Below are 23,206 nucleotides of genomic sequence, written 5' to 3' on the forward strand. Positions count from 1 at the left end.
CTTTAGATTGTCTCTATCCCCCTCAGTGTGTCTTTCTTAATTTGCATCTTTCCTTATTTTTTTCAGCCTCAAAAGTGCTTAAAAATACCCATAGACACCAAGGTTGAAAAGTGCAGCATGAAGCATAACCTTGTCTCCCTTCATTAGACAATTGCATTCTTGATTCAGTGACATCAACGTGGTTCTGGGAACGCCACCTTCTTAGATAGTGCTATCTTCAGAACCAATCTGTTTCCCACACTTGCTTGATTTGTATAAGTGTGTTTTATTGCTGTCTATCTTTCTCTCTGTTTGAAATGGTTAATGCTGGCGCTTATAAAGTTTTATTTCTTGCTTTTCCTTTTAAATGCTCGAGAGGCTTCACAGCTGTCCACCATAGAACAATCCCATCAAAACACAATTAGCTGCCCGCTATATGATTTCCCATCCACTTTCCTTTAATGACCAAAACACCCACTTCAGATCTTATCAAAGCGATGGCAAATGTTTTACTGTTATTTAGAAATAACTCTTGGTATAATTTTAACCATTATATCTCAAATAAATTTAAGGGCTATTAAGAGCCATATCGACACATTATTTTGGCCATGTTCATTTGAGTGGGCAGTCGGCCACCTCAGCTAACGAAAGACTTTCAAGTGCATGTTTTATGGGCGCCCAAATGCAGAAAAGCCAGCCGACGATGTTCTCATGCCTGGCTTTTCTGTGGGTGCTCCAGTTTTCTGCCACTCTATAGGCTGTGCATATAAGGTATTAAAAATAATCTTGCCTTCGACCTTCATCAAGGCACTGGCCTAAGAGCTGGAGTTGATCCAGAGGTGCTGCATTACAGCTAGTAAGGTTCTGTCGAATGCAGAGGACAAACATCACCACGGGGATTAATAAACTATAACCTGTATCAGATTTAAGACCTTACATCCCTTGCCTTCCAGCCAGGAAGTAGAAAAGTTTCCAACCATTACCCATATATTTTTTTTCACAAGGAAATATTTATATAGTCACATTACAGAAGCTAAAGACGCCCAAAATTCTGTTTCACTGTGACTTTAAAATCAATCAGGCTATTTTTGTGATTCATTTCTTACCAAATTTCACAGGGGGAGGAAAAATGACATCATGAAAAGGCATCCTGCCTTTCTGCTTTTCTGGAGTCCTATTCTGTCCTGATAGTGCTACGGCAGGGAATACCTGCTCTGGGCTTCATCCTTGTAAGCCTTTGAGCAATATATCTTTGTGAATGAGAGTGAAGGCGGCCCTTTAACATTGTCGCCCAGTTGCTCCTGAAGCCCATCCTTGCACTTCGCATTGCTAATAGAAAGTGTCTAACCTTCGTTTTGTTTTCACATTAGGAAAAGTGTTGGGCTTTGAATCTTTAGATGTCTGGAAAAATTGTACATTCGCATTACTTTCTCGCACATGTTGGTTTGTAACAAACGTTGGTTTTGAATCAAATCTGTCTAGTTTGACGTGGTTAGCATTTAAAAAACAAGAAGAAAAAAACAAAAGAAAAACTAACCCCTCAGAATTGTATGTACTTCGAAGTGTTTCTGCTTCTGAGTATTGTTGGATTCCTAGTAACACTCTCATTTTACTGTTCCGAACCCATTCTCGTCCACGATCATTTGTGAACTGCTAAGTTTTCTACCAGAAAGTGTGTATATTCCAGGCAAATAACACACGTGTACAGCATTTTGCAAACTTACTTACCCTTCCTTTTGCATACATTTTTACAGTCACCACATTAACACTAAATAGATCCTTCCACATTTCTCCCTTCATAATTGACTCATTCAACTCTACACCCAGTTATTTTCCAGCAGGCACTCACATGCAATGCATATGTTACTTCGTTGGATGTCCAAATATAAAAAGGAGCTTATTTATCTTCAAGGAACTTGATACTGTTATGCAGTATCATATAATGGGATCAAGATTAGAGATAGAAATACATGGGAATAGAGATGTTATGAAGTAATAGATATGAAATGCTAACTGAGTCCAGCTTGTGTGGGCTTAAAGTTTGGCCACTCTTTAAAACATGGGGGTAATTAAGGTCAACCAAAACAGGGATTGAGTGTAATTCATGGGGAAAACACAGGTTTGCCTTTTTATGTTCTGAGAGGGAAAAGTGAAAATGATTGAGCTCTCACAGCTTTGTTGTGAGATGTCTTGGCACTGCAATCAATTTAAGCATTCCTATTGCGTTACATGGTGCTTTTGATGAAAACAGTTGAGGTTTGGATTGTGCAGTGGCTCCCCGTTTTCTATAGGAAATATACCGAAGTCTACGGCATGTTTATAGTGAAAAACGTTAGGAACAAGAGGCATTTTGAAATGTAATGTTTTGGAAACATTATGGTTGCCAATTCTGTTTCCAGGTGCTACTTTGGTAATCTCAGGCTGGTTATCTACTTCAAAAATAGTTTTTATCATATTTGTTCAAATTGTCATTACATCCCGATAGCAATCTATATGTCAAATGCGATGCCCAAAAAACAAAATAAAAAAAATTGTTATCTCCCAAATTCGGCCCGAATCAAGCCAAGTTTGGAGCAAGTGCTGCGAGCTACTTTCGTTAGAAAAGATTGGGATGTTTTTAAATTAATAACATTTTTATATTCAAAATCGAGCGTACTCTTGCTAGTTTCTCAAGATTACCAACCCAAGCTTTAATTCTGTATACTATTCACAATGTTCTCATCACTCTTTGTTTCTCTGGTTACCCACTCATATGTGTACAGTGTGTATAAACATTAAGTTCACACACACACACACACACACACACACACACACACACACACACACACACACACACACACACACACACACACACAATTAATGTAAGACATGTGGCCTTTGCAAGCCTCAGTCAGACCTTGCTAGGTCATAGCTCCTTCAGCAGTAACCTGAATGGCTGTTATTCCAATCAGGGTCTGTTCTCAATGATAGGTCCATTATAGGAATGCGAGGGACGTTAATGTATTATACTAGGTCCTATACCGTGTTGTAGACTTGAGCTGGTCTTTGCTTGTCATAGTAGAATGGTGTTTCAACAGTTAGGTTTGACTCCTGGCCTGAGTCAGTTCCTCGCAGATTTTTCATGTTCTCCGCATGTGTGGATTTCCTCTGGGTTCTCGAGTTACCTCCCACATTCCAACAACATTCAAGGACCCAGTCACACAGGATGCACTTTGTACGTTTGAAAAGGTGACGCAGTCTACTTCGATTTTTGAGAAGCTTGCACAGGAAGAATCCCTGGAAATATATATTTTTTTCTGTTGAATGTTATGCTCCAATATTATCTGTTAACAGGCAACTCCATAGTTGAGTACTGATCACTAGGCCATGCGGCAAAGATTGGGACATTAGCTAATTTAAGAAGAAACTGCAATCATTTGTCTGCAAAAACGATGAGCTTTATTTTACTATGTTTCTACTTTGTTTTCCACCTAAATGCAAAATTGAGTGATTGCATGGCATCACCTGAATCTAAATTTTTTTTTGGCTGGTATTCCAGTTGTGAAAGATTCCCTCTTTGTGTGTTGTCACACTTCCACCAAAGTCAATCTGTTTTGTGTTAGAGCTGATTGTGCAGTTGTTGGATATCAGTTGTCTGAGTGGCATGACTTGACCTTACAAGTGCTATCAGCAGTTACTTGAGCTGCTGGGTAGCCTGTGAGGCTTACTGGCGTACAGTAAACTAAGCTGGATCAAGCTTCGTTAGGTTACACATTAATTGGAGACTTGTTGAAGTGAGTGCTGAATTGCTGTCGTCATTTTTTGCGAGGTAAACATTTTCAGCAAGTGTGTGGGACATAAATCTGTCATATCGATGCAAAAGTGAATGCTTGTATCAAGCATACTTAAGCATATAGCTCCTTCAGAATATGCCTGTATTCCATTATGCTGCATCTGTCACTATCTGACACTCTGATTTACTGTCTTGTCTTATTGCTAGTCGGATACGGCAGTGACTATAACCTGTGCAAATGGGAAGTGGACCAAACAGGTCTCATGTGAGCCTGTGGACTGTGGTGTGCCAGACAAATACCATGTCCATCCTGCCCATTTCGACTTCCCTGAGGGCACCACCTACGGCAAGAAGATCACCTTTCAGTGCCGACAACCTGCCCAGCTCGTAGGTGAGATACATAGAGGAGCATGCACGCATGTAGGAAGAGATACACATCTTCACGCTGTTATCTTTAGGATTCCTGAGATTAGATGAAAGTCAATTTAATTGTTAAAGGTTGACAGATAAATCAAATGATTTTGCCTTCAGTTTTACAGATGTAATACTCATTAGGATCCTAATTAATTATTGGTCTTGGGTGCACATGTATGATTTTTCAACTTGATAGATATGATATATTTTACATTACAAAACCGCACAACATACATATTTGAATAACTCAAACCAGGATTACATGATTTTTAAATTAGTTCATACATATTAATTTCAGTCACTTAATTGTCCTTATTCTGTTCCTCAATAAACACATTTTATTATTATTATACACATGTATTCTTTTATTTGCCATCTTTTCCACTAACCAACACAGACATTTCATCCCTGTCTTCTTTTTCTCTCCAGGTACAAACAACTCTCTCACCTGTTTAGAAGATGGTCTCTGGTCCTTCCCCGAGGCTCTTTGTGAACTTCGCTGCCCAGCCCCTCCTCCTGTACCCAATGCTGTTCTGCAGACCAAGCGCTGCAACGAGACCGGCCTCAAAGTGGGCACGCTCTGCAAGTACAAGTGCAGGCCAGGCTACCATGTCAGCAACAAACCTAAGAGGTAAAGAAAGACATAGAATGGTTGTTGTCTGTTAATTTGGTTCTTCATCAGACAGTTTCTTTTTCAATTGAATGTAGGTCTTGGAATCAGTTCAATTTAAAGACCTTCTCTTTATATCAACCTCTATATAAACTAAACTAAAGTTACACAAAGCCCACAAGTCTAAACGTTAATCCTCTTCTTTCCTTTTAGGCGTGCATTTAAGCGCCAGTGCACAGAGGATGGCAGCTGGCTCGAGGGAGCGTGCGAGCCCGTGACTTGTGATGCCCCACCTCCCATCTTCCACGGCTCCTATCACTGTACTGATGGCTTCCGCTTTGACAGCGTCTGCAAACTCAACTGCTCTGATCCTGCCGTTAATACTGCTATTGCCGCCACAGGAGGCTCTGCCCATACGGTGAGGCTGCTGCACGCTCCATGCAAGCAGGTCTGTCCATCTCTTTCCTCTCGTTCTATTCTTGCTTTACCTATACTGTATGTATGTCGTCTTTTAGTCATGTGTATATCAAAAAAAATCAGACATTCTCTCTTTTTCTCCCGTCTTTGCGTCCTCACTGTTGATCACTTTAAGGGCTCAACATGACACAAGTAGTGAATATTATTATCAAATAATGAATTAGGAGCATTTGTATTTGATGAGTGTGAAGCACCATGGCCCTTCACAATAGTCGTGTTTGTTTTAGATATTGTTTGTTTAAAGCAGATTATTGTAAAGATAGCACATAGGTATATAATATACTCATGTTAGCTGATAAGATGCAAAATGTGTGATTAAATGGAGCCTTTTCCTCTTTTTATCTGATGCTTTTTCGACTGCCCTCGCTGTCTGAAAACGTGTCTCTCCCTGCCTCTGTCTCTCCCTGTCTCCCTTAGCCCTACTCAATTTGACGCCGTACTAATTAGATTGCTATTGATTTTCAGAATAGTCCTGCTGCCACAGACTTTTGAAATGTATACACCTTTTAATCTATCCTGCCTCTAAGGCGTTGTGGGTTGGATGTCTGATAACATTTGGATTGTATTTCCCCCTTTGCAGCGGGAAGCCATCTTCATGTTGTTGGTCTGCTACTGTTTGCCTGCCAATATGTATGTGTAATCGTTTTCTTGTGTGTCGATATTTGTTCATTTCAGGTCGCAGGGTCCAATGTGATCCGTTGTAGAAAGGATGGAAACTGGACAGGGTCGTTCCGCCTATGCCCACACAGCAAAGGCCAGTGTTCTTTACCTCAAAACCTCCATTATAGCCTACAGTACTCATGCAAGCGAGGACACGGCATAGGTCTGTATGCACAAATTATGAATATATAACAATAAGTACGTTTTCTTACTGCTGGTGTCATCCTTCATTGTTCATATTACTCACAGCTTTTGTTAAGTGTGCTTTTATTCTTCATTGTTCACATTACTCATTCCTTTTCATTTTTTACTGTTTGAAAACATTTGACTGAGAATCAATGTAATGTCTAAACCACTGTAAAATAACCGAGCATGTCAAATATCACTCAGTATCATAATCATTTGAATGTAAAGGAGGATATGTCTTTTGAATTCGATCTAGGTGTTGTTTGTGCATACTTTTATTGGTTTTGTTTCTCTGTTTCTCTCTTGCTCACACCCACACAGGTGAGGAGTGTGAGCTGACGTGCAGAGAGGGTAACAACGACGTGGTGATCCTCCCTAGCAACATGACAGTAGAAAATGTACTCGTAGAACATTGGAGGAACCCGCACAAAGTCAAAGTAAGTTTGTGCATGTGTTTTGTGTCCACCTCACAGCTGCAGACAGACGCACTTTACAAAGTTCTGCGATCCACAACTCTCCTGTAAGGAATTTCACATGTAGTGTCTACATCCTGGGTCGACTACCCACAATGCAAAATGCCAGCATTGCAACCCTTCAGGCATTTGTATTCTATTTTTAACTGGAAGTGTGAAAACATGCTGCTGCCCTTTTGTGTCCATGTCCTCAATGTGATATTCAACTACCTTCTTGGAGAAACAAAAAGCTGCAAAGCTTCTTTGGGAATCGAGGGTTGTCCCTACACCGACATTTTTACCATTCAGTTATTTGTCCAATGCAAAAATAACGTGTAGTGAAAAAGCAAAACGAAACATTAAAACAACTACAATAACACTACCGTTGTGGCCAAGTTGTAAAACCTTATCATCAGTAATTACTGTAATTTTCTGAAATCAACCTATGTGTATATTAATGACCTCATTTCATTTAGATATACCTTACAGCTACAGACTGTACTGATTATGTACTGTTTGCTTACACCGTCAGGTAGCAAAACACAGGGTTAAGATGTTGTTTTAGGGAAGGTCATTAAACACAGAACTGTACACCTTGTCCCAGTGGGGGTGACACCCCACCCCCCATGGTGTCATTCTGATTTTTTATGAAGCTTGTGGGTATAGGGTTAAGATGCGTGGATTGGCTATGTATATGAGTGTCTGTCTGTGTGTAGGTGGAGAGTACTAGACTACATCAACTCTTCCAATTTAGCTCTCCCCGTTTTGTTTTTTGTCCGCTTAATGTCCTTTCAGCTGTCGAGTCAGAGACTAAATAGCATCATGTTTTGTAACCAGAAGAAAAGCCACGGCCGAGCAAAGGAACACATTGTATTTCTCACAGTATGTTTTCCTACAACTCCTTTTGTTTTTGTTTTAGAGTCACACTGAGTCAGCAGCTTCTTTGTGGTGGATGTCAGGAGAGAGCGCTGGCTTGGGCCACGTGGACATGAAATGATCTGTTTTTCATGGATTTGTGTAATTGATATGATTTTTGCTCAGTGGTAATTTGAGACCTGAGGCTCTGCTGTTGGGGGCAGAGGATAGCATAAGAGAAGTGAGGGTGGAGGGGTGAGGGTTTCCAGGATTTGGAGATTGGAGGAGGAAAAGCTTTTGCTGGTATGTGTACTTGTGTATGAGCTATGTTTTGGCCTGTGCCACTACCTGTCAACTGACTGGTTCCAAATAGACTAATTTGAGAGTACAAACACACACACACGTCACCTTTTCCAATAGAAATGATCACAATCATCCATTATCAAATGATGAGCAGACAGAAATGTGCATTTATGGCAAAATGTAATCACTTGCAGGACGTAACATTTGCAACTGGTTTCAAAGAATAAGAGATCCTTTATGGTCTGCCTATTTAATTCTAGAAGCAGAACAATAGGAAAAGCAATGCAATCATCATCACTCATGACAATGTTGGACAGTTTCGATATCATAACATGATTCCAAACTCCCCTCCCGATTGGGATTCTTCATACAGTATCTAAAAGAGAATTCTTGTTCCCAAATGCACTTTCTAGTTTTACTTTGCTGAGTTGGAGGTTAATGTTGCCCACCTTAATAAGTGATGTTGATTTATTGCCTTTAAACTAGTTGTATTTTGGTTCTTAGTGTGACCCACTTAGAATTCTCCCCCGCTTCTCTACCTCCACCTCCTCCTCTTCTTCTTTCCTGTCCCTCTATCTCTAACAATTCTGCGCCCCCAGCACCCTCCTCCCCCTTTATCAGCAAAATTACCCTGTCGAGCTTGCTGTGGAATTAGTCATTTTCTACATGACATGACCTCGTCTGTGGTGGCGCTGAGATAGGGATCTATTTTTATGTGGTATCAGCGCCCCGGGGAGGTTTCAGAGGGTGAGGATCCTACACGTAGTGAGGGGTGAGGCCAGGCCACAATCATGGATTATCATGATTTACGGCCTTGCTGAGAGAGGAAAAAAAGAGTGAGAGAGAGAGAGAGAAAAAGAGAGAGAGAGAGGAGAAGAGAAGGAGTTTCTGGATGACATCATCATAGCACAGCACGGAAAAAGGAGAATAAAAGTACAGTAGTTGCAAAAAGTTTCACATAAGAGAAAATAATAATGTGCTTAATCTTCCACCATATAGGGACTAACCATCATAGCCCTCACCTCAGAACACACCACAGACTTTCCTGCGTTCTGCTATGCAGTACTACATCGCGGTAGTCCTCAGATGCTATGTCATTCTTTCTTTCCACCTTCAACCCCCCCATCTTTGCATTTTGCATTGATTTGCTGACAGCACTGAAATGAAAAATACCTTAGTTTGCAGCAACAAAAGAAAAGCACGTCAACTTTGGGAGATGTTGGGACACAGGGGGGTCTGAGGAGTGGACCATCTAAGGTCGGACAGTCCTTTGCTGTGGATGATACTTGTGATCATGCACACTACTATACCAGTCTCGGGTCACACTTGTGCTGTAAACAAAACCCTTCTCCACCTGCTGGCTCGAGTAGACTCATATACTCTCTACACAACGGCCCCTATGCCTGAAAACCACACACACACACACACACGCACACACACTATATGAATACATAACACAGTGTATGCATTTTCATGTACCTACAGTAAAGGCCTACATTAACGCATTTGCACATGCAGGTTCACATTCTATGCACAGAGCTGCTTATATTGCCTGGACACAAATGTTTTCCGTTGCATTTCAATGAAGAACACAGTGGGAGAACAGGATGGAATTCCACACATTCTGCAAAGATATTTGAGAACATGGTCTTTCTCCCTCTCTCTCTTTCTCTCTCTCTCTTTCTGTCTCTCTCTTTCTCTCTATAATGTTTTATCTTGTAATAATCAGCTAATTCTGCTGTTCTGGTGGATAAAGGTAAATGTAAGCACATGAGGCTTTTTGATATCCCCTGTGCTTTGCTGTGTTAGGTGTGTGTGTGTGTGTGTTTGCGCATGCGTGCGTGTAGGTGTGTGTGTGTGTGTATGTGTGTGTGTGTGGCTAGTTAATGCCTAGTGACTTTAGTTAGCATTAGAGTTATATGGATTGAAACGCAGGTAAAAAAGAACTCTTGGCAAAGCTGTTGAATGCTGTTTATATGGGGAACAACCCAAACCACTGAAAGCACCAGTATAACTTAATTAATTACACTTCACCTCAACTTTTCTCTTTTCTTTCAGAGCATAGTCTGTACAATGGGACTGAAATGGTATCCACACCCAGAATTGCTCCACTGCATCAAAGGATGTGAGGTAAGGAATCGACCTGAATTAGATTTTTGTTTTTGTCATTGTTTTTGTGGGGTAATAGTCTCATCTATCATAAGACACTTTAATACTTAATAGTCCTTCCACCTTCCTTGACCCCAAACCGAACAGAGTGATGAGAAATGTGCCTGATTTATGTTGCCAGATTTTGAGTGTAGATGCTTATAGAACACACTCAAAGAAATATAACCTCAGTCTTAATAGCCTCTAAAAGTATAATAAAATATTAACTTTGCTCGGCCAATGGAGTTGGATAGACAATGATTGGCAGATGCAGGACAAGTAAAACACTCCAACACACCACAACCTGTACTGAAGGTGACTAAATCTCCTGATTTTTGTAAGTCTTACATACGTCCAGGTAGGACTGAGATGGGAAGGGTAGCTGATTAGTTTATTACTTGATTTGGCATGGACTGGGCATATTAATAACATTTCTGAAAATATGCCAGAGTTAAAAGTATGTGTGGTTCAAGTTAAAAGTACAGTAGTACTTAACACACTGAAGTAACTGTCCGCATTGAAGCCATTTCTGCTGCCAGTTGCTGAGGTCAACCTCCTGCACAGGGTGCGCAGGTGGTTGTCAGCAGAAGCCACTTAGACCTTTGTAAGCCGGTTAAAAATGCTGTTTTGCCAAATGGCCATCTGGTATCAGCTCATTGACACTTATTAGCTTGTTGTAATCTGAAGTTATTACTTCTTACAAACGTGATCATTTGATCATGTGCTAAACATGTATTTCCTCTAAAAATGCTGCATTTACATGAGAAGACAACATGTGAAAGAATTCCACTCCACGTTATGGAAGAATTATATCATCTACTCAGTTTATGCCAGTTGGATAACCCGATTGGTAACCCAAGTGGCGAGGGTGGGGCCAACCCAATAAATCACCTTATTAGAGTGTTTTGTGAAGTGAATAGTTTATGGTGTCCTCAGTTTGATTTACGGGTTTTGCCCACTAAGGGCTTAAAAAGTCACAATGAAAGATGAGGGAAGTTTAGTGCATGAGATTCATCAGCAAATTCATCCAGAGACCCCTAAAATATCCTGAAATGCTCAGGAGGAAAGTACCACTGGAACAAAAGGCATCCTTGTTAAGTCCCCTTTTTACCATCATCAACCATTTTAAAGGTGGCACTTTCTTTTCTTTTCTTTTTTTTACTAATTACAATCTCTCCCTGATCTGTCTGGTACAGCCGTTCATGGGAGACAACTACTGTGATTCGATCAACAACAGAGCCTTCTGCAACTATGACGGAGGAGACTGCTGCCAATCCACTGTCAAGACCAAGAAGGTTAGTGTCATATTTGTACCTCAGAATAAATCTCACACTTCAGACTAAGAGATGATGTTGGTTTGGGTCCTGGTCACACCGATCAACAGTCGGTGTTTGTTCCCCAACTCTGGAGTCACACAACGTTTAGGAATAAATCCTACTTCCCACGTGTGATCATTTTTCCCTTTCCCTGTGCCGAACCACCCACTTGGACTTTTTCATTTTCCCACTGCCATACATCAAGCTTTATAAATGATCATTTCTACCTACACAAGGCACGTTAAAAGTGACTGCTGTATATAACCTCCTGGAACTTGTCTAAACAGATTCTTCCTTCATTTGCTTTGTGTCCAGCTTTAGATTACTGGTGGACAGATTACTGATATCACATCCAAGAGAGTAGGAGTATTCCTACTGCATCAATAGTCCTCGTTATATTCAGTTTCCTAATGTGGAAAACGTCTATATTTGTCTTTGTGTGCCTGTATTCATGTGAAGTTACTCACTACCCAACGTGGGTAGTGATTCTAATCTAATTTAGTTATCACAGAGACTAAATATCATGATTATAAGAACTTGGATTATAATTGACTTGTTCCTAGTGTGATTAATAGAAAGTCACATCTGTCGGCACTCGATCAGCTGTGTCGTATTAAGTTTGGTCATCCTTGTGGTCGTACCTCTCTTAATTCAGGAAGGTGCTTTTGTCTGGCTCTCTCCAGCCAGCTGCTGGCAAAGGAACTGATTGGAAGTCTATTGTAGCTTCTGTGCAGCAGCATCTGCTTCTCTGGCCTGGCCTGTTTCTGTGAATCTGGCGAGGGACTTAAATTGTCCTCCTGGCATATCCATCTGTATGTCTGGTTGGGCTTATATTACGGTCTATGTGTCTCACTGGCTGTGTCAGTGTGTCTGACGGGAGAGCTTCTTCATTTCCTCTCAGGGGGACAAAGGATTGTTTCCGGTCCACCTTCACAGATTTTTGGGGGTTTTGGGTGGACATAAGTCATGAGGACATAAGTAATCGTGTTACCTTTCTTGCTAACAATTTTTTTTCAAAGACAGCTTCTTTGACGTTCATTATTTGTTCCTTTTTTAAACCTTTTGTCTGGAAAGACATTGGCAATTGACTGATCACTGCTGCATCATTTTTAAATGGTCACATTTACATTGTTTTCCCAAAGGCTGAATATCATTGACAAGCACCCAGACGTACCTTTTGGTACCCTAGAGGAGAGGTGGTAGAGTACATGCTACAAAATAATTGTTTCTGTGGTCACGCACTATTGCATGTAACTCTTAAAATTACATGTGGCAAAAACTGCTTACCGCACAATTTGGTGTATTTCTGTATTTCTTTCTCTTGTGCCACAGCCACATCAGACTGAAATCTATAACAGAGACTGCTGATACATTTTATTTTATTTTTTCATTGTGCAAAAGTTAAGGTATAGGTGGAACCCGCAAGTGGGGGGCCTCCAGCTTTGATTGCGTTGTATCACGACCGTGACCAATTGGCTCCAATCATTTTTATTTACATATTTTAAAAAACTAAAAACAGACGTCATTTAAGGAACAATGTATTAGATTTACTACAACCACAACATATTTTATGCAGGGCTGCCAAGTTTTCAATTTAGTAATATAATAACATTATATGGCCTATTATATGGTCATATTTGATCAGAGTTTAAACAAGACATCAATGTACAGTACATTTAACAATTTTCCCTTTCATTTTCTTCTAAATTGTATCGTAAAATACATGGTCATAGTCGGGGTCATCCTGAACAGGATTCAATTGAAAATTGCTGCTAACCTCAGAAGAAAAACACTTATTTATTAGTTTAATTTCTGAGAGTTTAAAAATGAGTTTACAATATAATTTGAGCTAGCTCTCCCCGTACAGATCGTACAGTAAAACCACTGATCCTCATAGTCAGGGACATTTTGAGCAGAAATCTATGCGCTTCTCAGCAAATCTATTATGGAATCGTTTTTATCAAATCAGGTGTTCTCCACTGGTTTAATTTGGTATATATAATGTGAGAAATGATTGCTGAAATGTGAGTCTTCCTTCATCCCTTTTGGCCACTCCAAAAAACCGGTACGGTAACAGCACGAATAGACGTGCTTCAAAATCCAATCCAATCCAAAATCCAGCTCTCTTGACCGCAGTGTTTTTGTAGTGCTACTGTTGCGCTGTGGTCAAGTCAATGGCCAATTTTGTGCCTCTGTAAATCAATTGTTCCATGTTCTCCTTTGAGTAAATAATCAGAAACCAAATTGGATACATTTTATTTTTTATATTTTCTGGTGTCATGATGGTGCCCCTTAGTTTTGCATTAATTGGACTTTGTACAGTTAGGTATCTGCCCACCTAGATGAATAACTTACTATACAGCCGATCAAATCTCGCATAAAGCAGTAATGTCAGTGTTCACAGGCAGAGCAGACTACCAGCCTGCTACAAAATACAAGAACCCCACGCTCTGAACAACAACCCACATTAGCTCCCCTGCTAAGGTCTCCTTCATATCTAAATCACAAGCATGAACACACACCTTGTCCTGCAACAGACAAATAGGGAATGTGTTAACGTCAGTTTGCAGGCGAGATATTAAATTAGCTGCGGCCCAAATGTTACTTTAGTTTGGTTAGATGCTGGTGTTCTCCTTACTCTTCAATACGTTAACACTCCACCTGCTGTCAGCCAAACACAGACATCAACACGCCCCTCCAGCCAGCAAAGAAAAAGGATATTTTCCCAAAGACAACTAAATACAATCACAAAGGCCTAGCTACACTAGGCGGAGTAAGATAGAGGCATAAAACGCCTCATGCATTTTGTGCAATGTATTCATACAAGAGTCAAAAAGTTTAAATATATTGCCCACAGGCCAGCCAGTGCTTTGGTTGTAGATTTGAATATATGGGCTAGCACAGAAATAGCGCAAAACGTCATACTTACTAATTTTATTCTTTAATCTTCAACCTTCTGTTGAAGATGAATGTCCTCTATCCTGTTGCAAAGCTTCCAATCAGCGAAGTTGCACCAACATACTATTGCACTGTGCTACTCGGCTATGAACATACATGACCCTCGTACAGCTAGAAAGAGCTCCAGAGGGCCATGATTTGTTTTTGTCTTTATGCACAAGTTCAATAGCAGCAGGAAAGTCGGTGAGCAGCCTGCTGGGAAGTGACCTAACTCCTGAAGTGGTTTTGCCGCTGTTGATTGATGCTATCTCATCTCCACATCTTCTGGCAGAAATCCAGTTCAGGGGCTCAGCCAGAACTTGCATAACTCACGTTTACTGGCAAACCCCAATAGGAGGGCTTCCATTAAATTACTGCAGCAACAAGAGGTTCACCTGGGTCAAAGGAGAGCAGGCTATTTGTCTTGTTAGAGTTAAGATTTGTTAGGTTTTACATCAGAGAAGTGCATGGTCAGTTTAACTGAACGTCATATGTTTGGGTGAAGAAATGCTTTTGATGCTAACTTTTTTTTAAAGCATGTGCTCTAAGCTGAAAATGTTGGTGCGCATAAATAACTTTAGGGACGCAAGGAAAATGTATCAAATGTGTTTTTCCTTAATAAAGACATTCACAAGCAACAGGATTTGAGTAGTTTGAGTACAAAAAGTACTTTATCTGTTTACGCTTTAAACTTTAAACTGCTTTAAACTGTTTAAGGTTCATAGTTCATTTATTTTCATTGTACATGTGTAACAAAATGCTTCACAAGAAGAACAAAAAACAAAACAAAGTGCAGGAATGTACACAGCAGCAATAAAAACACTGGAGGGGCAGATAATATGGCCTGAATCTTAACACACACACCTATATATATATATATATATATATATATATATATATATATATATATATATATATATATATATATATATATATATTAGTCAGTTATAGTTTCCTTATGATGTAGACTCTAGCGCAGCATAAAAACAATGAGGTGTTTTAGAGGACATTTTTCAAAGGTAAGGTAAATGCTTATTTGTGGAGAATTCATACAATACGTACATGTGATCTGGTTATAACTCTTGATTAAAAAAAAAAATCAAGCAATCAAGCAACCATAGCTTGCTCTAAAGTTTTAAAGTTTGGAGCCTTTTTTATCATTTATACCGTTTAAACTGACTGCTACATTTGCAAAATTGTGGTTATTGGCACACATTTTATAGTTCACACATTTTTAATCACAAATGCAAGTGAAACGCTACCCATAAAGGAGTTGGGACTAGTCCAAAACTAAACACAAATTTCAATAGATTTATTTATTAAATTGCATAATTGTTCATTTTGTTCAACATTCAACAGGGAAAGGTACATTGCAAACGTCAGTTTGCAGGCTAGACAGCTAATTAGTCTGTTTAGATGTTGGTGGAACTATACTCTTTACACAAAACGTCTTTCAATAGCTCGTAAGCTACAGTGAAAGTACATTTTTTTCTCTCCTTCCCCCGCCGGGGTTCAGTCTTCCAGCTGATGTCAATCAAACAAGGACACACCACTCCAACATTTTTTTTCAACCTATTTATCTTCCTTTTAATAATAAAAACGTGTTTCCAATATTGTTTACTGCTCTAAGGGATGACTATATGTACATGTGATTTCAGTTGGTGTTTAATCTTTGTAGAGGAATTTGGCCCAGGTTTACTGCTGCTGTATTTCGAGGCCAAGGATGCTACATGCCGATGGTCAATAGTAGTGTCTGCAAAAACAGGTGTTAGCAGTTTGCTGAAATAATAACTACAGGCTAATGGAGGATCAAGTTACCTACTTCGTACTATCTTCTGTCATGCCAGCAAAGACAGATTGGGTTCTATTTCATCTACTGAAATATTCAGTGGGCCGCTGCAGTATGATACAGTAAGTATTACACTGTATTATACAGTAAGTATCACACTGTAGCTGGGCTCAAGAACTCGAGGCTGCTTGTCCAAATTTGACTTGAAGGCATTTTGCCCTGGCGTTATTTGAAGAAAGCAGTCTGGCTGGTGTTCTGTACTATTAGGTCCCCTGGAAACTATTCAGAAAGATACGAAAAATTGCTTTGAAATAGCCAATCATAATTTGATTTATCGGCTGCCAGGAACAAGGGATGAGGAAAGCAACTGTGGGGGAGAGAGAAAAAGGAAAACGCTGAGGAATTAAGCCGATATGTGAAATCGATATAGGAGCAAGAGGAAAGCCAGATGTTTAATCTCTGTTGCTTGTTAGTTTGTAAGACTGCCTAATTGATGCTGCTTGCTTGCACACACATGTTGCTTAATGCCGTGGCTAATATAAACGTACATGAATGAAACTCAAATTAACCTGAATGCCAGTTTTAAATGATTACCCAGATGACCTTCCACCCTCACCTTGCTGTTTTATTACTGGGATATTGTGTTTTTGTCCACATTTAGATAATTTCCTCTTAACGTATTATTATGTTGGTACTCGTAAGCATTTGGATTTATTTGTTTATTGCTCTTGGGAAAAACATATCCTCAACATCATCCCTATTTGATCAGCTCAGTCATAACAGAAACAGAGTGTTTTGCACCTGATTTTGATTTTCCCCCGAACTAATCAAATGCATGGCAGGCGGACAAGGAAGGAGTTGCATAAAAACCTCGTAAAAGCAAAACAAAAGCACAATATATCACAAACGTAATCTGTAACCCATTCATGCGGTCTCTCTCCTCTGAGCTGCTGAATGGCCAAAGATGGGCAGCGTATTACTATAGGCCTCCTCAAACAAAATGCCAAACAAATGCACTTCTGTCCTGTTAAGTAATGTTTACTTAAAACTAAAGTTGAGTTGTCATTATTTAGTCTTTTGACAAATGAAAATATATATCTGTCACCCCCTTTTCAAAGATTTCCAGTTGGAACGAATGGGTGTCGTGTCTAGCTATAACAGTACTGAAGTGGATAAACCAGCCATCCAGCTCTCTCCTTCTTTCCCCCTCTCACTCTCATTCAATCTTTCTCCTACTCATTCACTGCCAGAGATACTCATTCACATTATCTCTTTCTCACTCTCAATCCCACTCACAGTCTCTGTCACACTCACACACTCGCACACACACACACACACACACACACACACACACACACACACACACACACACACACACACACACACACACACACACACACACACACAAGAGGTCTGGTAACTCAGTGGGAATCTTGCTGGTGTTGTAGTCCCCAGCATGTTGTGACACAGCTCGTGAGAACAACAATATGATATGATCCACGCACACAGACACACCTTTCTTTTGTTCCTCTGCCAAAAACTTGTACATCTACTTTTGATCTACTTGTACATCTACCTCTGATCTTTGATAATGAGGTGAAGGGAACATAACAGTGCAAAACAAAATGTTGCAACAGACTTTCCCTCTTCATCAAGCGTCCAATATGAAAATCATATTTCCTGGAATGTAATACAATGTTTTCCCGATACAACAATTGGGCCATTTCTACTCTTTCCAAAAAAGCCTAAATACTATTGTAGGTATCAATTATTAAAGTAGTCCAGGTTCCTCCTGCTGCTCCTATTTTCTCTTTTTCTCGTCAACTTAGAGCTGAATCCTGATAACAGCTGAATAAGCGAGAGAAAAAGGAGCAGAATTGTGAAAAGCAATGGAACTCAGCCGCTCATTTATTTTCACTCCCCTTCCCAGCAAATGCTGCTCTCGTCTTTTATTTTGATAGAGATTTGTGTATTAAGGAGTTCTGGATGATTTGCTGTGTATTATTCCACCCCAGGAGCTTTGAAGGTGCAAGGACTGGCTCCACGTAAGGTCACCACAGGATCTCCCCTTAATAGTTGCAAGCTGTTGGCTGAATTTGGAGAGGCAGGGGAGAGAGGAGGCAAGGTCTTGCGTTTAACTTTCTGAGGGTTGCCTGCGAAAGACCCGTTTTTGTAGGTCCCCCCCTAGTTTGGAAGGAATTCCTTTCTTGGATGCTTGAAGCAGTATGCAAAGGGCACCGATTATATAGTTGGCTTGGCCTCTCTGAAACAACTTTTTCTGAATATTCCTGTAGGGGTTTCCTGTCTATGTTGGTGGTGGTGTTGTCTTGGGCTCGTGCTTGGATCCTTCGTCGTCCCTCATCCCTGTTTACAACTCTCAGTCTGGCATAACTAGGCTCAATATGTGACTTACTATGTGTCACGATTGATGTTTGTGTCTAAGCTGATGGTCTGTGATAGCCACAGCTGACTAGGGGTTAAAAGGTTAACCTCTCCGTCTCTCTTGGCTATTCACATTGGCTTCTCTGGGCTTTTTGGCTGTTATCAAATTTACATTTAACCTATTTCTATATAATCCAAACAAATGTAATTTCTAACAAACCATCTTTTGGAGCTATTACAGATAGAAAGAAGGAGTTTTTTTCCAAAATTAAACGTGTTGTGCAGCAAACATTCACATAACAGGATGCCAAAACCACATGCCAGCAACAGCTCTTAATTTTTTTTAACCTCTGCAGGCAGCTAAATCGACTTTATTTCCTGTTGCCAAGGTTCTGCCAGGACAGTTAAAGGGGCGAAAGGGACACGGGAGCAGGCACACACATGCAATAGGAGGGTTTGTGTGTCATGGTATTTCTCTATCTGTGTGTGGGGAGTAGGGGTTGAGGGGGTAAAATACACCTGAGAGGGAGGGGAGGGGGGGGATTGATGTAAAGGAAGGAACAGGGTTCTCCTACACAGCTGAGCAAAAGTAATAACACACTGGTCGACACACACTCCCCAGTTTTTTAGAGTGTTGGCGAACCGAGTCACCAGAAAAAACGAACCAACAACACATTTTAATGAATATGTTGCATATCAGGCTCGTATGACACGTTGTGAAACAATCACAGAACGATCGGTTAGGTTTAGGCAGCGAAACTACTTGGTTAAGGTCAGAAAAATCATCGTAATGTAACAACCGCATCACTATTGTAATAAAGTAACTACGGGACATAGATAACCGCCATTGGCAGACTTTCTTAGTGTGACATAAAAAGCTTCAAGCCCATAGAAAGCCCACAGCTGTGTGGGCTTTCTTGCTTGTTACATTGGCATTATACCATGTAAAAACGGTCATTCGATGTACTACGTCACTTAATGCCAAGTGCTCACACTTATTGTAATGTTTCGTAATATATTTTGAAGACAGACATACAGGTTTCTGGTTATAATTCACTCTAATAACAACTGTTACTTGCTAATAAACAGTGTATTATGCATCCCAAGGTCAGCCAGATCCTCTTTCCCCGGGCCTGTGCCCCTTACACACCTTCTTCCCTTTAAGAACAGGCTGACATGCACATACTGCACACACATAAATGAGAGGAACTCTGTTATTTTGACCTGTTCCAGAGATGGAAGGATGGGGCTCTGACAGGGTCTGCATTCTTCAGAAGGACTTTCATGTTGCTGTTAGTGGGTGTCCTCCCCCAGTCCTCCTCCAGCCCTGGGACATGGGGCAGCATGAGGGCCCCCAGGCCCACAAGGCCAGCCAGTCCCATTTCCCAGCCACCCTGAGAGAACCCTCAAGTCATGGCCAGATGTGGCAGCTGGCCCAGCCACCCTGGAGGTCAAGGTCAAAGGAAACCATGTCAAATTTGCCACCCACCATCATTCTCTAGATAGAGATATAAAAAGAAGTGGCTTTAGTGGGGCAGTGATGTGTAGCGGGAGGGGTAGTGGGGACGAGTGCTGCAAGAGAGAGGAGTAATAAAGCACGGTAAAGTAAGGAAGAGACTCTAATGGTGAAAGTGTGAACCTGAGAGATAGTGTAATTAAACTGAGAATGAGTCATGTGGGAGTGAGGAGCCCCGTGTTCTTGGCTTCAAAATGCTACAGAGGAAACACTGTTCATGCGGTTTACAGCTGTTTCTAAAGTGTGTCCGGCCCTAGGCTTGTAAAGTCGTCACATGTAGGCCTCATTTTCTCAGAGGAGTCTGGGCACTGCCCACCTGGCCCTCACATTAGGAACACCCCCACCCCCCCCACACACACACACACAAACAACTTATTATATACCCCATTTCAAAGGAGAACCTGCGTCACTACTCCTCAGCAACTAGTATGCTCCCCCATCATTCCACAGACCTGCTGTCTACAAGTCTTCAACTCTCACAAACTATTGGTGGTGTTTCCTGTGTGCTGCATTTACCACCAACTAAAACATTTTACATTAACTTTACACTGCTATCCAAAGCAAAGTGTGACGTTTTATTACATACTCACCAAAACTAAAAGAAAGTGGGGAGTTGTGGGGAGGGCTCATTACTTTATTTTTTACAGTATTCTACCGTTTTTAAATCTGATTTTAGATTAATATAGATTTGAAACACACCACTCTAGCTAAACAATTTCTTTTTTTAAATACATCATTATTTTTTTCTTTTCACTTTCTTGCTTAAGTGGTGGTCAGAATCTTCTTGTAACATCATTAAGGCACATGGGAATTTTTGTCTAAATCCAAATCAGTAAATCATTTTAAAAAAGAAGCACAAAATGTATTTTTCTATTAAAATCAGTAAACGGTTAGGCTTAGTGGTCAGCCCGTTCCTTCACCCAACCCGTCACATTCTGCTGCTAGGTCAGTGACCCTCGGCTTCTGATACTGACACACTAAGGCCCCCTTTAGCGTCTGTATGGGACACACCAGGCTTTTGACTAATTCCTATTTAAACACATCTGCGTCATTATTAGACAACTTATGTAGTATAAAGACAAAGAAAGTCAATGTAGGACGACGGGTGAATGAGGAGGTCGGAGGGTTTAAACAAACACAGAAATTTTAACTCAGAGACTGCTGTTCGTGTCAATTTTTGACTTGTTTTACCTTTAGTATCGTTGCGTAACTTCTGTACTTTGCTTATTTTTACATAACAAAATACTTATATAAAGACTTATTTTAACCTCTACCACAATCTTTTCAGAAGTCTAACCAACAGGCTTTGAAGACAATTTTTGTAATTGCCAAACCGTGTCCGTCACATGATGCCATTATGGCAAAAATACTTTTTCCCACTGACTTACACTGGTAGAGAGATGTATGTAAATTAGCGGATTATTTTTATTTTTTCAGGTAAATCAACTTCACGAAATGAGCACGGGAATTGCCCTTGTTTATATCATTAGGTCCTAAAAGTGATAAAATCCCCATTGATGCAGAAGCAGTGTGAAAGATCCCGGTAATTGTAATACTTGGCAGTCAAGCCGTTTTGGCTTTGTGCGAAAGAACTGGGCACCTCCTGGTATTTGACGAGTTGGGTGGTGAGAATGCAGTGGTAAGCAGCCTGTCACAACTCACAATGAGGATTGCATTAATATTTAGCTCAACAAAATGTGATGGTTTGCAATTTAATCAACACTACGGATGCATCTTTTAGTGGGAGATTCTAATTTCTTTCTCATTCCGATGCTATCGAATTTAGTAATTACCTGACTAACCCCTCCAGGTAATACTAACTCACGATGCACTTTGTTTGATGGCATTACAGTAGTAGTATTTATACAGCAGCTATTCCACATTCAGATAATAGCCTCATGACCTTCCCCTGGAAACCACTCCTCCCAGCCAGACAGCTTTCACTAATAACATTGAACTAATAACGGTGTTTGGCATGAGGCAGACTGTCAAGTATCTGTGTTGGTAACAGTAGCCAGCAGTGTTGAAACTTTTACATTGTATACAGAGATCCTTTGTTCCAAAAAGGCACTACCGCTCAGCCCTAACAAGAAAAAGCGACACCGCAGGCCCCCACAGACAGATCTGATAAGCCACCAGGACACAAATGTAGACATGCCCTTGGTCTGCTGCCTGCCTTCCATGACTAGGACCACATGTGTTCCTTGTTTGGCCTGGACACGTTTTGTGTACCCAAACAGCTGAAGCAGGCCTCCCAAGAGGGAAGCAGACTAGGCAGCAGCAGCTGGTGCTGGTGACGCATTGCCAACGTTATCCAGTGACGTCAAACGCCAGGGGCAATGGCCAGTGATCTTCCGGTGCTATTCTCACCTATATATTATTTTTCCTTTGACATCAGACTATCAGAGAAATTAGGATATCAATTTCTCAAAAATTCTGAGATGATGTGATTTTATAGGACTTATGAAAGCATAATGCACATACATATATACCATGACAAGAACTGTTCCTTCTCATTGGCTGGCAGGTGTCCATTATTTTCTTGTAGTGTAAGTACAGTTGTTTTGTCCTTTGTCGTTCTAAATTGATGACCCAGTATAAGCAACACTATGGAGGCTTCAGTGCCTGACAGTTTAGCACTGAGTTTAGGTACACGGTGTACACACAGTTGTGTACACAAAATGAGACCGATGGCCTAATGAGAACCCCGCTGATTCAATATCAAACCTGTTAGATATTTGCAAAAATGTAGTCTCCATCAACTACTGGAGATATTGTATATTAACATATATCGTCAAACGGAAAGAAAAAAATATTTGTGACATTAAAAAATGTAAATTTGTTATCTTTAAAAAATTCCATTGAGAAAACTAATTGATCTGTTGCACCATTACATCCATTGGGGAACTCGTGTTTTTTGTACTCAGCCAAACCTTAACCATAGCAGTGAGATAATTGTGTTTTTTCTCTCCCACCCAGGTGATTCCATTCCCCATGTCCTGTGACATAAGGGATGAGTGCTCCTGTCGGGATCTGAACGCTATAGAGAACAGAAAGGATGAACACGTCCACTCCCTCGGGTGACCAACCTGAGCAGGGACCTCTGTTCAACGTCCCAGGACCCTTGCTCCAACACAACACAGCCTGAGTGGCCGAGGCAGATCCCTCCTTCATCCTCCTCTCGGCCTCCAAATTTCCTGCACATGCTGCTTAACAGGCATACCTCTCCATCCATACTGCAACCGCAACCAGATGAAATGTCTCTGCCTCCGCATCACACAGAAAGATCTAGAATAGAGGATGGGACCCATGAGACTTCACAGTAAACTTCCTTTCTCAGCTAAAAGGAAAGTAACCCCTGCAATATCATCATTAAAAAAAAACCAACATATATAGCAAAGAGAAAAAAA

At 40.6% G+C, this 23,206-nt stretch overlaps 1 protein-coding gene across 1 annotated transcript in view; it reads left to right on the forward strand.

Moving 5' to 3' along the window:
- pappaa (pregnancy-associated plasma protein A, pappalysin 1a) overlaps positions 1-22,880 on the forward strand; it is a gene marked incomplete at both ends in the record, with an annotated part of 80,029 nt that extends 57,149 nt beyond the window's left edge. The window contains 8 exons of the mRNA XM_079178476.1: positions 3,959-4,142; positions 4,595-4,796; positions 4,989-5,223; positions 5,928-6,075; positions 6,420-6,535; positions 9,767-9,838; positions 11,053-11,151; positions 22,776-22,880. Coding sequence (XP_079034602.1) covers positions 3,959-4,142; positions 4,595-4,796; positions 4,989-5,223; positions 5,928-6,075; positions 6,420-6,535; positions 9,767-9,838; positions 11,053-11,151; positions 22,776-22,880 — 1,161 coding nt within the window. The remainder of the gene's footprint in view (positions 1-3,958; positions 4,143-4,594; positions 4,797-4,988; positions 5,224-5,927; positions 6,076-6,419; positions 6,536-9,766; positions 9,839-11,052; positions 11,152-22,775) is intronic.
- Positions 22,881-23,206: the final 326 nt, after the last annotated feature.

Source organism: Pholis gunnellus (genome assembly GCF_910591455.1).
Source record: "Pholis gunnellus genome assembly, chromosome: 18".
Lineage (NCBI taxonomy): Eukaryota > Metazoa > Chordata > Actinopteri > Perciformes > Pholidae > Pholis > Pholis gunnellus.